The sequence below is a fragment of the Epargyreus clarus genome, unplaced genomic scaffold (genome assembly GCF_041222505.1).
Source record: "Epargyreus clarus isolate Ecla_fem2 unplaced genomic scaffold, WU_Ecla_fem_2.2 ptg000026l, whole genome shotgun sequence".
Taxonomy (NCBI): domain Eukaryota; kingdom Metazoa; phylum Arthropoda; class Insecta; order Lepidoptera; family Hesperiidae; genus Epargyreus; species Epargyreus clarus.
Genome location: NW_027332233.1, coordinates 15,093,437 through 15,108,380, shown reverse-complemented (window position 1 = coordinate 15,108,380; position 14,944 = coordinate 15,093,437). Strand labels below are relative to the sequence as shown.

At 36.2% G+C, this 14,944-nt stretch overlaps 2 protein-coding genes across 2 annotated transcripts; one reads left to right on the top strand and one right to left on the bottom strand.

The window, feature by feature from the left end:
• The first annotated feature begins 2,366 nt into the window (after positions 1-2,366).
• On the top strand, positions 2,367-3,222 carry veli (L27 and PDZ_signaling domain-containing protein veli). The gene has a single exon (XM_073087479.1). It carries the CDS (start codon positions 2,466-2,468, stop codon positions 3,066-3,068), a length of 603 nt encoding a protein of 200 aa, XP_072943580.1. The 5' UTR covers positions 2,367-2,465; the 3' UTR covers positions 3,069-3,222.
• A 955-nt stretch (positions 3,223-4,177) lies between these two features.
• On the bottom strand, positions 4,178-9,950 carry LOC140753100 (RING-type E3 ubiquitin-protein ligase PPIL2). The gene is made up of 9 exons (XM_073087478.1): positions 9,859-9,950; positions 9,530-9,749; positions 8,916-9,225; positions 7,349-7,473; positions 6,814-6,958; positions 6,257-6,405; positions 5,689-5,840; positions 4,977-5,166; positions 4,178-4,508 (listed from the first exon to the last, which is right to left on the bottom strand). The coding sequence occupies exons 1-9, from the start codon at positions 9,888-9,890 to the stop codon at positions 4,278-4,280; spliced, it is 1,554 nt and encodes a 517-aa protein (XP_072943579.1). The 5' UTR covers positions 9,891-9,950; the 3' UTR covers positions 4,178-4,277.
• Positions 9,951-14,944: the final 4,994 nt, after the last annotated feature.

Sequence of the window (14,944 nt, the reverse complement as noted above, 5' to 3'; positions counted from 1 at the left end):
TTCGGCGTCATATCCTCAGATACTCTCGGGACATGGTTGTTTCGGGAGTTATCTGTGTCGGATCGGGCGGGAGCCGACGGCCAGGTGCAATCACTGCGACAATTGCCTCGATGAGACGGCCCAGCATACGCTGGAGGTATGCCCTGCGTGGAGTGCGGAGCGCAGCGCGCTCAGCTCTGTATTGGGGGCCGACCTCTCGCTCCCGTCCGTGGTTCACGCCATGGTCGAGAGTGACAGGTCGTGGCAGGCGGTGCGCTCCTTTTGCGAAGCAGTAATGCTCGCGAAGGAGGCGGCGGAAAGGGCCAGGGAAGCTATGTCTGCCCAGCCAATCCGTCGCAGGCGCACGGGACGCCGTAGAGCGGCGTTCCGCACGCTCATCTCATGAGGAATATCACTGAGAGAGGCCCCTCCCTCTCGGGACGTGGCTGGCGTTAACATCAGCGCCGGCTGACGTTGTCGGGTCGCGAATGTAATGCTAACGCTTCTCGCGACCCGGCATCAAGCGTCCAGTAGAACGCCGCGGAGTTTTAGTCGGTAAGAGTCCGACATATCCCTTTCGCTTCCCCGGGCGGAAGTGAATCCATGAGGATTACTCCGCGTAAAAAAAAATATGCAAATACAACGCAATTGGTATTTATTGGTATTTCAGATTTATCAAAAAAATATTATGCTGCAGGAAAGCCCTAATGAGTACAATGTCCTTAACATGTGTGATATTAATAATTTATTATACTATTTAATGTAAAAATATTTTATGAATATTTGTACAGTGTATACTATGCCTTAATATGTAGGAAGTACCAACATTACAACAAAACATGATATCTGTCATAACAGATTATAGACTGGATCAGTTCAGAAATACTATTCTATAAAATAGCAGTAGCAGTCACTACTGCTTATTTACTTATTACGGTAAACCTCTTATTGGACTACTTTACTAGTCCACTTTTTTATAAAAAAGTAGTAGAGAATAAAGCTATTTCATTTCTTTTCAAATCAGAAAAAAATATTAACATACATTTATTTCCTCGAAGAAGACAAATTCTGAACGCACTTTGTATCTGTCTAATGTCTATTCCATCACCTCTAGAGGTGTAAAAGTAACGAGAAAAAGCAAACCCGTATGTATTCGTTACTATAAAAATGAGTACTCGTTACTTTCGTATCGTTACGTTACTCGTTACTTTTTGATACCTCAGAGGTTCAGTATGATAACCCAACGAAACGAATCGTATCGTTCATTTGGTACGAGTGTATCAGTGTAGTGTAGAACTGGAAATGATGAACTATTGAGTAAATACCTAGAATATTATAATAGGTAGTATTAATGAAATCTCTAATTCATAATGAAATACCAACACTACGTCAAAGTTATTTATTGTATTGACATTTAAACAAATAAATCTTTTATTTTGAACCTGAAATTAGACATTATTAAATAAAAACATATTTTAAACAACATAAATAGTTTGTTCTAATGAAATTAGTCATATTAAATAAAATAAAATTTCACATAATACTAATATAAATCGAGGAACGAAATCGTGCGAGTAACGAAATTCATTCAGTAGTAACGTTTCGTTACTCGGTACCAGAGAGCGCACCCGTTACTTAGTACCGAATACATACGGTTTGCTACAGGTCTAATCAAAGAGTAAATTAATATATGAGAAAAGAGTACCCTCTTGCGGGATATTTATGCATCTCATTTAAAAGCGCCATCTGTATTTCGTTGCGCGCAATAAAATCGTTGTTCTATACGTACCTATATATGTGTATTTGCCATATTATGCTATAGATGTGTACATATATGTTGGTATTATTAGAATACTTATTTTACTTGTACTTAAGTATTAAAAATATTAAAGGGGTTGTAAAAATAAAAGTCAAAGTTGACAAACTGGAGATATTCAGGCAGTGAAACATGCATTAAAGTCACAAATTATAGCAAACAACAAATACGCGCACACACGCATTCGCATCCACCATATTTGTGATTGGAATATGTCAAAACCAGTCAAAACTCAAAACCGTAAAAATTACATTTCTGTACTTGCCCGTACGCAAAATTGACCATTTAACTTGTAATCGTATAATTTTTAATAAAAATTAAGGACATATCTAAATAACATGTTTATTGCAATAGCTGTAAATACATTTTTTAAGTATTATTTGGTACAATTTATTTATTTTTAGACTTAAATTATACATTTGTAACAAATTTTCTATTAAGCGACATCTGTCGTGACATTTATTAAACATAACATAGAAATGTAACGCGATAAAATATAGATGGCGTACTTCGAAATGAAAACGTCACAATGTATGGAAGTGTACCCCCCCTGGGTCTAATCACCTCAGCTCAGCTTTTTAATTGTCACTTTGTCGATCGATTGGATTTTATGGAAAAAATTCTTTAATTTCTTCTATTTGCCTACTTTTGACCCAGTAATTGGTTTAAAATGACAACTATGAGCAGCACTGGTGAACAATTGACGTTAGCGAGGGATATAAAAAGAGCGATAGAGCTACTGGAAAAACTGCAACAAAGTGGTGAAGTACCTGCTACGAAACTAGCTGCGTTGCAGAAGGTGCTTCAGAGTGATTTCCTAAATGCTGTTCGGGAAGTATATGAGCATGTTTACGAGACTGTCGACATTCAGGGATCCGCGGACATCCGGGCATCCGCGACTGCTAAAGCGACAGTAGCTGCGTTCGCTGCAGCAGAAGGTCACGCCCATCCTCGCGTAGTCGAGCTGCCTAAGACTGAAGAAGGCTTGGGCTTCAACGTCATGGGTGGTAAGGAGCAAAATTCTCCGATTTACATATCCAGAATTATTCCTGGGGGCGTGGCTGATCGTCACGGCGGCTTGAAGAGGGGAGATCAGCTGTTATCCGTAAACGGCGTTTCAGTAGAAGGTGAGAATCACGAAAAGGCTGTGGAACTGCTCAAGCAGGCGGTAGGATCTGTCAAGCTGGTTGTCCGCTATACTCCAAAGGTTCTGGAGGAGATGGAGATGAGGTTTGACAAACAGAGGACAGGCAGGCGGCGTCAGAACTACTAAATGAAGCTTGTAGTGTTCAAATGGAGTTCTTAGACATATTTACTTTGCAGTCAACCTTTTAAGTGTGATTAGTTGTGGAAACTCAATATCATTGTGAGTCAGAATCGGGACGGAGCATAAATACTTAAATAATGCACATGTGCAATTTTTTTAAAGACTCAATACAATACAATAACAATACAATAACAAATTATAATTTGTGGTAATGCTATTTCACAACCATCTTATTCCATTATTTCAATATTAAAGAAAAGATCTCATTTTCTCTTTAACATCTTTTAGACTCAAAATAATGAACTTTATCATAGGATACTTCTTATCAAAGGTTTTTTTACTGGGCTTTTCTTTGACAATAAGCATGGATTAGGCCACTATCATACTCAAGTGTGTATTGTACAGGGCAATGACTTGATTTGTTATGTTTATGTATTTTAAACATTATGTTTAGTTGTTAACTCATTTTTTTATTATTATTGAGCATTACATATTAAATAATTAATTATTATTATTCTAATTAATTATTGTTGATTTGTTTTTGTGTGTTTATGGCAGCAATAATGCCAGGATCTCTAGCAATATGAGAATGAAATAATTTTTATAATTATATTATTATATTAATACCACAGAGCTCACACATGAATAAAGAAGGGCTTACTACTGCCATTATAGGGCAGAAATAGTTATTGTGGTGGTAATACCACTGCCAGCCACAAGGTGTACTACCATTAACACTTTGCTACTGAATTTGGATATTATGATAATATATGGTAAAGAAAGATAATTTACAATTAACACCAATATTACTGAATAGAGTTTTTTATTAGCAATTATAAATTTATGTAGGTAAGTATGAGAAATGTTTATGTCACTTTATTTATATGCACTAAAATAAATCACTACCCCTACTTAGATGTAAGCAACACTTTAATTAATTAATTCTACTTAATAAGTAAATTATTCCTTATATAATAACAACAATTTAACATGTAATAACATTATAGCGTGTAATTTATAGATTGACTGATCATTAATGTTAATAACATTCAGTTTATTCTGTCAGTATTGTAACAATTATATTAAATCTACAGTTATAGAAATAAAAAAATATATAAATAAAAGACTATTTATTTACACTTACATAATAATCCTACATGTGTACATAGAAGATGATAAATAGTTCACCATGCTCCTACCAGATTACAATTTTTTTTACCAGGAGTCAAAACTACCAAACCCACTCTTAGCATCTTTTCTTGGTTTCTTGACAGGCACTTCATTTGTTTTGGCAGCTTTAGAACCTAACGAGTGCTCTTGAATATTCAAATATTTTCCAACACCATCCCTGAACACTTTCAGTTGCTTTGAGACTCTCTTCTGTTTGTTTTCTTGTTTTTCAGCTTCAGATTGTTTTTTAAGCTCTTCAGCTCTTTCCGCTGCAAGCTGCAAATACATCAGTAAATATATATTCATCTCTGTACTGTGTTATTGTTTAATATAATTATTCTTTAAGAAAATATCTAAACACTAATATGTTTACAGATAATACGAGTAAATGGCCACAGACTGAATAAGGAATCGGGAAGTACATAGAGAGTTTGTTTTATCTTGGGGTCACGTTATCAGATTCAGGTCAGATGACTATTAAAAGACTTAAAAATATATGTCACATATTCATCAAATAAATTCATACTTGAAATGTGACTAAATTAGTTTAATCCACAAAACAAAAAAAAAAAACTAAAATCAGTTTAAGATTATTGTGAATATTTATATTTCACCATAAAAAAAAAACAAATTACAGAGTTTTGTTTCGGGTTGGTTACAGATTGGCTTAAGACAATATAAATTGAATTATAAAAAATTAGAAGTTATTAGATTTTCCAATATAAACATCAACAATTAGAATACCTGTTCTTCAGCTTCCAAGAAGGGGTCCACGAAGACCTGCGCCACTTCAATTACGATGTCTTGGATTGGTCTGTCCTTGTTATCCACCTCAATGTGCTCCATAGCATTCAATGTCTCCAGTCCACCAACCAGCTTACCAAATATTGTGTGTTTACCATCTAATTGTTTGCAAGATCGGAATGTTATAAAGCTGAAACAAATTGTTTCAATGGTATTCTTGCCATATTTGAAGGTGGTAGAACCCTTTGTGGTGAAGGTGGTAGAACGCTTTGTGGTTCGACTCCGGCGGCACCATCGCCACACCTATTTCTGCCTAATAAGAGCAGTTTTAGGCGATGCTGTGTTCCGTTTTGAAGGGTGTGGTAAGGGAGACATACTTTTCCGAGGCGTTCCAGCTTAGTCCTCAGGGGTAGCGGCGCATCTGTGGCCGACCTCAGGTAGGAATATCTAATCCTATCTGGGGTTGAGTACAGATGTCCATAGGCGGTAGTAGCCACATACCATCAGGTGGACTGCATGCGCATTTCGAAAATATGATAATTTTTATATAACCCACATATTTTTTTTTATAAATTGACACAAGGTAAGCTAGTTAATGTCGTAAGAATCGCATAAAACACTACTAACAAAGTAATTTTAAGTATATTTTTTTCTAAAAAAATGCTGAGAAAGTTAAAAAGTAAAGTGTATTTATAAACAAAAATATACTAACAATTGCGATCCATTAGTATTGGGCCCTGAATTAGCCATCGAAAGTATGCCTCGACCTGTGTGATGCAGATTTGGTTTAATTTCATCTTCGAACGGCTTTTTCCATATAGATTCGCCGCCAAGACCTGTGCCTGTTGGATCTCCACCCTGGATCTAAAATTATGTTGAAAAACTTTTGGTCTCACACTAGGATTGAATAAGAAGTAAGGGTATATAGGGTATAGATTAATGGGTATGCAGTTAAGTATATCTACAGACATTGAATGTGCCAGACATGAGGCATGGCATTCAACCAATTTTTTTACAGGCTACAGTATAAATACATTGCATAGATAAATGGTATTTTGTTTGCAATGACACATGCCTAACAGAATCTATGTCTGATACAAATGAATCCTAATAGATGATTGATGGATCCTAAGGGCACAAAGGCAAGTACACAAGCACCTACAGGCAGAAATTAATTGATGATGTTAATATGACAGCTGGCCAAGACTCTAAATTGAAATCTGAAGATGGAACCAAAAGATGGAAAGACTTCAGAGAAAAGATTAACCAACGTAACTTACCATAAAATTTCTAATTGATCTGTGAAACTTTGTGCCATTGTAATATCCGTTGTTGCAAAGCTTTATGAAGTTATCGCAAGCTTTAGGTGTAACATCACAGTACAGCTCGAAGTTTAAGGGGCCGACATTGGTCACCAATCTGACATAACCTGTGAAAATATATAATGTAGATATCAAATAGAAAAGCAATACTTCAATACACATATTTAGTTTAATAATAATAATAGTACTCAAGTCTTTCAAGTTATTATAAACATGGTAGGAATGAATTGTGGTTATTGCATTTGCTATTAATTAAATATTGTACAAGGTATTTAAGAGAAAAGTCAGCAGCAAATTTTAGTAAATTTATTTGAATTGACAACCATCTCATATAACCATGATACCTGTCAAACCTAAACCTGTCAAACATTGATACCTGTGTAGGCACATATAGAAATTCCCTCTAAACTAGTAAATTGGTATGTGGATTATGCAGTTTACAATATGCAAAGTAGATGCTTGGGTGTCATAAGTTTCATGTTTGTACTTAAATAAATTCTCAAAAGTGTACATACCCTTCTTCTTAACCCTCTCATATTTGACCTCATCTTCACATATAATGGCTGCTTCGTGCACAGTTTCAGGCCCCATTGCTGTGGATGTGAAACTGGCAGCCACTTTACCAGTTGAGTAGTGTGCTGCATTGAACTTGTCTGCTACCTACAGGAATATATTTGTTTGAATCAGTTACTAACAAATGAATATAAAATTTTGGTTTAAAGATGCCTGCACTTGCATGTTTTTTATCCCAACACTTTAAGGGAGTGTAGTCCATGTTACTCATTCGAAACTATCAATGAAAACCCCAAGGAAAATAAGTTCATTCTTTTATAAGATAAACTTGCACAGTGACTGATGTGTAGTTTCATTTTACAGAAAAAAAATATAATTTAACATTGTATAGTATGTTTTTATCAAATTTAATTTATTTGTGACCTGTTTTCATACTTTACTGGAGCTATATATGTATTTATATTTCTACTCTGGTTTTATTTATTTGTTATTTTCGAGTGACTTATAGTATAAAAATACTAGATAGGCAAAACAAACCTCTTTCTTAACTTCCTTCACTTCAGGAGCCTTGTACACTCTGTTCAGTTCATTGAGTATATCTCTAGTTTCTGCTGAAACTGTCTTGAGCCTAGCGTGAGGGTCCTTCCTCATTGCTATTTCCTCTGTAAATTGACGATGGACATATTTTTAAAAGGGAAAATAGAAACATGAGGTTGATGGCTCTCTGTATGGAGGTATATCAAAGCATAATTAGAAAGTAAACATGAATAAAATATATTTGTAACATCATAAAAAGGCAATCTCAATTTAGATCTGCCATGAAGAGACCTAAGTATTATTTGTGGCCTGGCAAAAATTTTAAGTTCTACATTTAAATATCTGTTTGGAGCCTAACCAATTTATCTTTTAGTGAATGTGAAAAAGCCACATAATGACAAATGACAAAGAATGATGATTCACAATATACAGGGTGTCCCGTAAGTACCACGACAAACTTGGGGAGAAAATAGGTGAGGGTCTGACCTCTCTGGGAAAAAAAAATTACCTTAGTAAAAGTGTCACCGTTTTTGCACTATCAATTGTTTTAGATTTTTTGAGAAATTCAGCCCTCTTCAGCTTCTTTCGTTAACTGCGTATACAAATTTGGTGATGCAGTGTTTATTTTTTCTGTTAAATACTATCAGATAGTTGGTCTATCATATTGAAATATAAATTGGTTAAAAGATGTAAAGGAACCATGAAAAAAATAGGGATATGTTTAGATTTTAATTTTTTTACTATTTTTCCCTCAACTTTGACTCGTCGCGGTGAAAAAAAATGTACTGGACTATAAGTGTACGTTGCGCCAAAAAATATGTCCAGTTATTAGAGATTTGAAAAAGGTACCACACTTACTATTTAAAGTTGAAAAAAAGTTAGGCCGTTTTTGCATGAAAGGGACTGAAATCAACTAAAACGTAATGATCGATTTTTTATTTAAATTACGGTTTCTACCGACTCACAACGTGTCAGGCAGTACTAAATCACATTATTACCTAGTTACACACTTAAAAATATTATTCTTCATTTGTAAAAAAACAATTTAGTAACTAACTAGCAAACAAAGTATTACAATTTATTAAGTCAATTTTTACCTACTTCGAACTGTCGTTTCGAAGTGAAACTTCGTACATGTATGTAATTTGAATGACAATAACATAATTTGACATCTTGGAACTGATCTGATGATGGAGCCAGGATATGGATGGTAGATCTCTTACTAATTTAGCCCAAACTCGAGGGATTTACTAAGAAATGAACCATGCACTTGCTCCTTTACATCTTTTAACCAATTTACATTTCAATATGATAGACCAACTATCTGATAGTATTTAACAGAAAAAATAAACACTGCATCACCAAATTTGTACACGCAGTTAACGAAAGAAGATGAAGAGGGCTGAATTTCTCAAAAAATCTAAAACAATTGATAGTGCAAAAACGGTGACACTTTTACTAAGGTAATTTTTTTTTCCCAGAGAGGTCAGACCCTCACCTATGTTCTCCCCAAGTTTGTCGTGGTACTTACGGGACACACTGTATATATGTTAATAACAGCACTTACCCTCAGTTTCCACCCTTAAGTTATTCTTGATATGGTGGAAGTTGGAAATGTTAAATTTATTTAAGTTCTGTGGATCTTGTATTGTAATTATGACAGTTCTTGCGAATGGTGTATCATTGACGAGGTCCTTCCAATTCTTGCCTTTGATGTTAAGCTGTTCCACTGCCTCATAAGAGTATACATTACCAGTGGTCTTAATAGCCACAATGTGTGAGTTCTTAGTGAAAGGCTTAAATAAAACTGGACAGTGGTAATCCTCTTCGGCATTCTTTGTGAAGTTCAATTTTGTAAGGGCTTTCAAGTCTAGTTTCTGGAAATATATTTAGAGAAATTTATAGTTACATACAAATAATTCCATAGATTACTTTATACAAATAAACAAATTTATTAGTTATCATTTAAAAATTATGGTAGGTAAGAAATACAACAGTCTTATCTTATGATTAGCTTAATAAAATTGAGATACCCAACCTTAATAATTTCTAACATAAATCAGTTTATATGTAAGGTACATTGGGTTCTAATCGGGTGAAATAATTTTTGTTCATGCACTACTTCTGCTATTTAAAGCTTACAATAAATACAAACTACATTCAAACAACATCAAAGCATACCTTTCCAGTAACGGGATTAATTTTGAACTTTTTCACAAACTCTATGATTGCTTGCAACTCAAAAATATTTCCATCAGCGTCACAATAAGGGTCGTCGAAGGGTTGCAGGCATAGGGAGCAATGGTCGAACGGAAGTCTCTTAAATGTTGTATCCTCCTCCACAGCGGTGCCAGACCTTTTCCCACCGTACAGTGTGGTCCACTCCGTGTACGTAAGGTACCTAAATAAAATGAACAGTAGGCATTAGGTACATTACATTTTCACAAATGAGAGGTATGTATTTTTAAGAGAAAAGCAAAAAAAAACGTAATATTAGTATTCATACTAACATTTTGTCCTTCTGATGCTGTCGTTTACCCATTTTGGTTGATGATTAGCACGATTTCTATAAACAATATTTTGTACAGGATTTCCTTCTATTTCTATATAAACGTTACGAAATAAAAAAAATAAATGGCGATTCTATTAATTACAAAAGAATTTTGTACTCTTTGTTTTGTAACAATTCAAATTAACGCGAAAATAGTATTGTATTATATCAATATTTGCATGAAACAAATCAACAATATTATTATTATAAACCTGAATTGACAAGTGACAAATATGACACTGACATCTACATTTGGTTAAGACCTTTTTAAAATATCTTGTTACGGCTACGATTTTTTTGCTTTCGGCCTAAAAATAGACAATGTTAAAATTTTATCTGTATAACTCATAGACAAAAAACTATTGTTATTGATTCCTATTTATTATCATTACATATTTTCAATAAAACAATAGGAAAACAACCCAAATAAAAAAATATAGTTATAAAACTGCTAAACTCATTTTATTAAAAATAACCAATTGTGGTGAATTCGTCTCGAAGACCAAAAATGTTATGCATTCGGCTCCGAGACCGAAAATATTAAGATTTCCGCGGCCGTTAGAACAAATAAGGAACCGAATGTTCCTCTCTTCGATGGACAGGATGACCGTGTCCCGAAGAAGGTTAAGTGGACTGTATATACGAAAAATAAGATGCAAAGTGCTATAGGGTCACGCACTCACCTGCTGCTGATGGGCGCAGCCTCTTGTACTAGGTATAAGGCACCTTCAACTCACCCTAAGCTCGAGCTAGCTAGTCTTACCTCGGAATGGTCTACCGGTTACCTCTACCTTCTTCCTCTTCTCACGTGGCGTCGATCTTACAGCACGTTGCACCGCGAACAATGAAGTTAACGCGAATTTAAAGGAAACGCTACGAATACGAATAGTGGCTTCTACTTCGGAGTATAACTAAAACGACAAATATGCGCGAGCGCGACCGACGACTCCGAAGCTTCTCGAACAAGTTTATCCCGGTGGCGGCATACACCACCGCGAACGACACGACGACAACGACGATCTACAACGAACTATTTCAAACTATAAATCTCTATGCTTTTAATCCTACAGATTAAAATTAATACCAACGACAGATAATTAATACGTAGAACCATAGACAAAACTGAACATACCGCCCACCTAAATACTACGTATTTACGAAAACAAATAGACATTACTTAACCTACGACAAGAAAGAGTTAAGTTAAAACTAACTATTTTGCGAAAACGACACATATTATGAACTACGACACGAAAGAGTTACGTGGAAACGTAACTAACTTACAAAAACGACACAAATTATTAACCTACAACAAGAAAGAGTTACGTTGAAACGTTACTAGTATACGAAAATGACAAAAAAAACTTCTAGATCCTCTCACCACGCTCACGAAAGAGAGCAGCTACGGAACAAATAGCTCGTTTAGGCAAGAGAATCCAAAAATTTTGCGAGAAAAAGTTTTGTAGAGTTGGAGCACCAGGATGCATAAATTTCTTATGGCACTCTTCGATAATAAGAAATGTTAATCTATGATTACAAGGTAAAAGAATAGGATGTCTATCGGTAAACTCTACATTAGCGTTAGCTAACCGACCGCCCACCCTCAAAATACCCGCGTCATCAACGAAAGGAGACAATTTACGCAAGGCTTTGGGTAGCGAATTAGGCGAACCTTTACTTAGACAATCCAATTCAAACGAAAACGACTCTACTTGTGCTTGCTTTATGAGCAACTCAAAAGCTTGACGTAGCTCACAAGGCTGTAATGCACCGACAAATTTATTTTTATAATTTCTCAAATTATGAGCGAAACGAAAACAAAATGACAAAACACGCTTTACTTACGAAAGCGACGAAAAACGATTTAACAAATCGCTAACGAGATTCCCCTTTTCCGGTGACAGAAGGCTAAGAATCCTTTGTTCTTCTGCGATAGAGTCTGTGTCCTGTTCTACCAATAATGAAGAAGGCCAATCATTCTCTGGCTCTACAAGCCATGAAGGGCCCTTCCACCACATGGAACAGTCAACGAGGTCAGCTGGAAGCGTACCACGAGAACCAATATCAGCAGCATTCGAACTAGAGCTCACGTGACGCCAATGGTCAGGAGCTACTCTACTCTGAATGTGGCTGACTCTATTCGCCACAAACGTTTTCCACTTGGATGGACAAGATTTAATCCAAGCCAAAGTGACAGTAGAGTCAGACCATGCGTAAAGTTCTTGAACTGCATGAAATGGTTTTAAAGCCTCTACCACTGATTCCATTAAAGTAGATAACAAGACAGCAGCTAAAAGTTCCAATCTTGGAATCGACAATTTTCGCAAAGGCGCGACTTTCGACTTTGCGCAACAAAAATGAACGGATGTAGAGCCATCCGCCTCAACGACACGAAAGAATGTGACAGCACAATAGCCACGTTCTGAAGCGTCACGTCAAGCCATGCAACTGTAACGACACGAAAGAATTTACCATACGCCGAGGAATGGTAATCGAAACTAACGACGACAATTGAGACTTAAATCGCAACCACTCGTGTGCAATGTGAGGTGGCACATTATCGTCCCATGAAACTCCCGAAGTCCAAAGAAGTTGCATAAGATATTTAGCATAAAACGTAATCGGCGCTAGAAATCCCAAAGGGTCATAAATCCGCGCAATATGGGAGAGTATGGTACGTTTGGTGCACCTAGAATCATCGGGGTTGACGACACGAAATCTAAAATCATCCGATTGCGGATGCCATAAAAGTCCCAAAATTTTTAAGGAGAGGTCTGACATCTCTTCGAAATGTTTAAATTCTTCTGAGTATAAGTCAGAAGATGGAAGATCAACGAAAAACTCACTACAATTAGATGTCCACTTTCTTAAATGGAAACCACCAGACGACAAAATTTTGGTGAGTTCCGAGCGCAATTGTAGAGCTTGCTCTACCGAGTCAGCGCCCGACACGATATCATCGACATAAATGTCTCTACTAAGAACTGTAGAAGCAGCCGGAAGTTCTTGGGTAGAGTCTTCTGCTAGTTGAGCGATCGCACGAAGAGCCTGAAACGGTGCAGATGATACGCCATAAGTGACCGTGCGAAGCCTATAGTCACGTATAGGACCGTCAGCAGATGGGCGCCACAGAATGCGTAGGTACTCGGTGTCATCTCTACAAACCAAAATTTGTCTATACATCTGTTTGACGTCACCAGTAAAAACGACAGCATGCCAACGGAACCGAATAAGTAAATCGAAAATATTAGTTTGCAGTTTAGGCCCAGCAAGTAGCGTATCATTCAAAGACAATCCATTAGCATCTCTACAACTTGCATCGAACACAGTACGAAGTGGGGTGCTAACAGAATCTGATCGCAATACTCCGTGATGAGGGATATAATAAAACTTCCCAACGCTTGAAGTCGGGGGATCCACCTGCTCCATATGACCGGCAACCTCATACTCATTCATGAACCGAACGTAGGCATCTCTAAATTCAACATTTATATTAAGTCTTCGCTCGAGAGAGAGAAATCTTTTTAAAGCAATTTCACGGGAATGTGAGAACGATGGCTTTACTGCAGGATTCATGAATGGAAGAGGCACCACAAATCTACCATCATCGTTACGACTATAATTATTAGTGAAATAATTTTCACAGGCTTGATCCTCCTTCGAAAGGATTTTACAGACAGGAGTGCGAACCTCTTCTGTTTCCCAGAATCTTTTTAAAGTGTTATCTAATTTTATATTTGATAAATAAGAGTTATCGACGAAAAAACAATCACTCTGTTTACCATTACGACATTTGTGTGTGTGATCTACCTCACACTCACCCATTAGAATCCAACCAAATATAGTATTTAGAGCCTTTGGTTGTCCCGGCCTCCCTCGTCTCAGACCAGGTATGAGAGATGAAGCAAATATATCCGCATTCAATAGCATGTCAATAGCCCCTGGACGAGCGAAGTCTGGATCAGCCAAAGGTAAATTCCTAATATGTGACCAACCACAAAAATCAACAAAATGTGCAGGTTGGTCACTACATATCGACGAAAAAACAAAAGCTTCAAACTTAAAATCGATTTTATTTGAGTTATAGGATTTTATTTCACAACATAGTGAACCACGAGACTCAGCAACAGAAGATCCGATTCCATTTATTGATTGTTTAGTGTTTTTAATACATAACCCAAGGCGCTTTGCACATGGTACCGAAATAAAGTTGCAAGCGCTTGCACAATCCAACAACACCCTTACAGGTTGAAAGTTTCCCCAACTATCTTTTATAAGAACCTTAGCTGTAGAAAACAAGATTGTACTTTTACCATCGACAGAAGTTAAAACAATATTACTCAGTTGTGCATTATTATTAATGGAACTAACAACTTCAATATCAGGTTGGGAATTGCTATCAGCGGACGGTGTAACCGATTTTTTAAAATGTAACAATGTGTTATGTGAACACCCACATACACCACAACTTATAGGGACTCGACAAGTTTTTACCCTATGAGTTTTCGAAAAGCAACGGATACAAAGATTTTTATTTTTAATGAATTTAAATCGAGAATCTATATCTAAATTTAGAAAATTCTTACATGATGAAAGACTATGTTGGCCAGTACAAAAGTCACAAGTCACTCCCGACACGACAAATGAGGATTTGGACTTTTTAAAGTTACTTGGTTTCGGTTCTTTTGATATTCCTACATTACTTAATATTGGGTTCGGAGTTACCTCACTTAATGCCCTAACTTGTTTCTCAACAAAATCCTGAACTTGAGTGAACTCTGGTATCTCATCTGAATTAAATTCTAATTGAAATGATTCTTTTGTGGCCCGATCTAATTTTGACCAAAATAAATGGAACAACATGAAGTTCTTATCTGGTAATCCAAACTTTTCCAAAACACTTAAATTCTCCACAAAAGTTCTATGAACACGCTCAAGTTCTACAGCTGATTTTGTTTTCACTGGCTCACATGACAACAACTTTTGATAATAGGAGGCCGTTATATAGCGCTTCTTATTATAATATTTATTAAGTGTATCATACG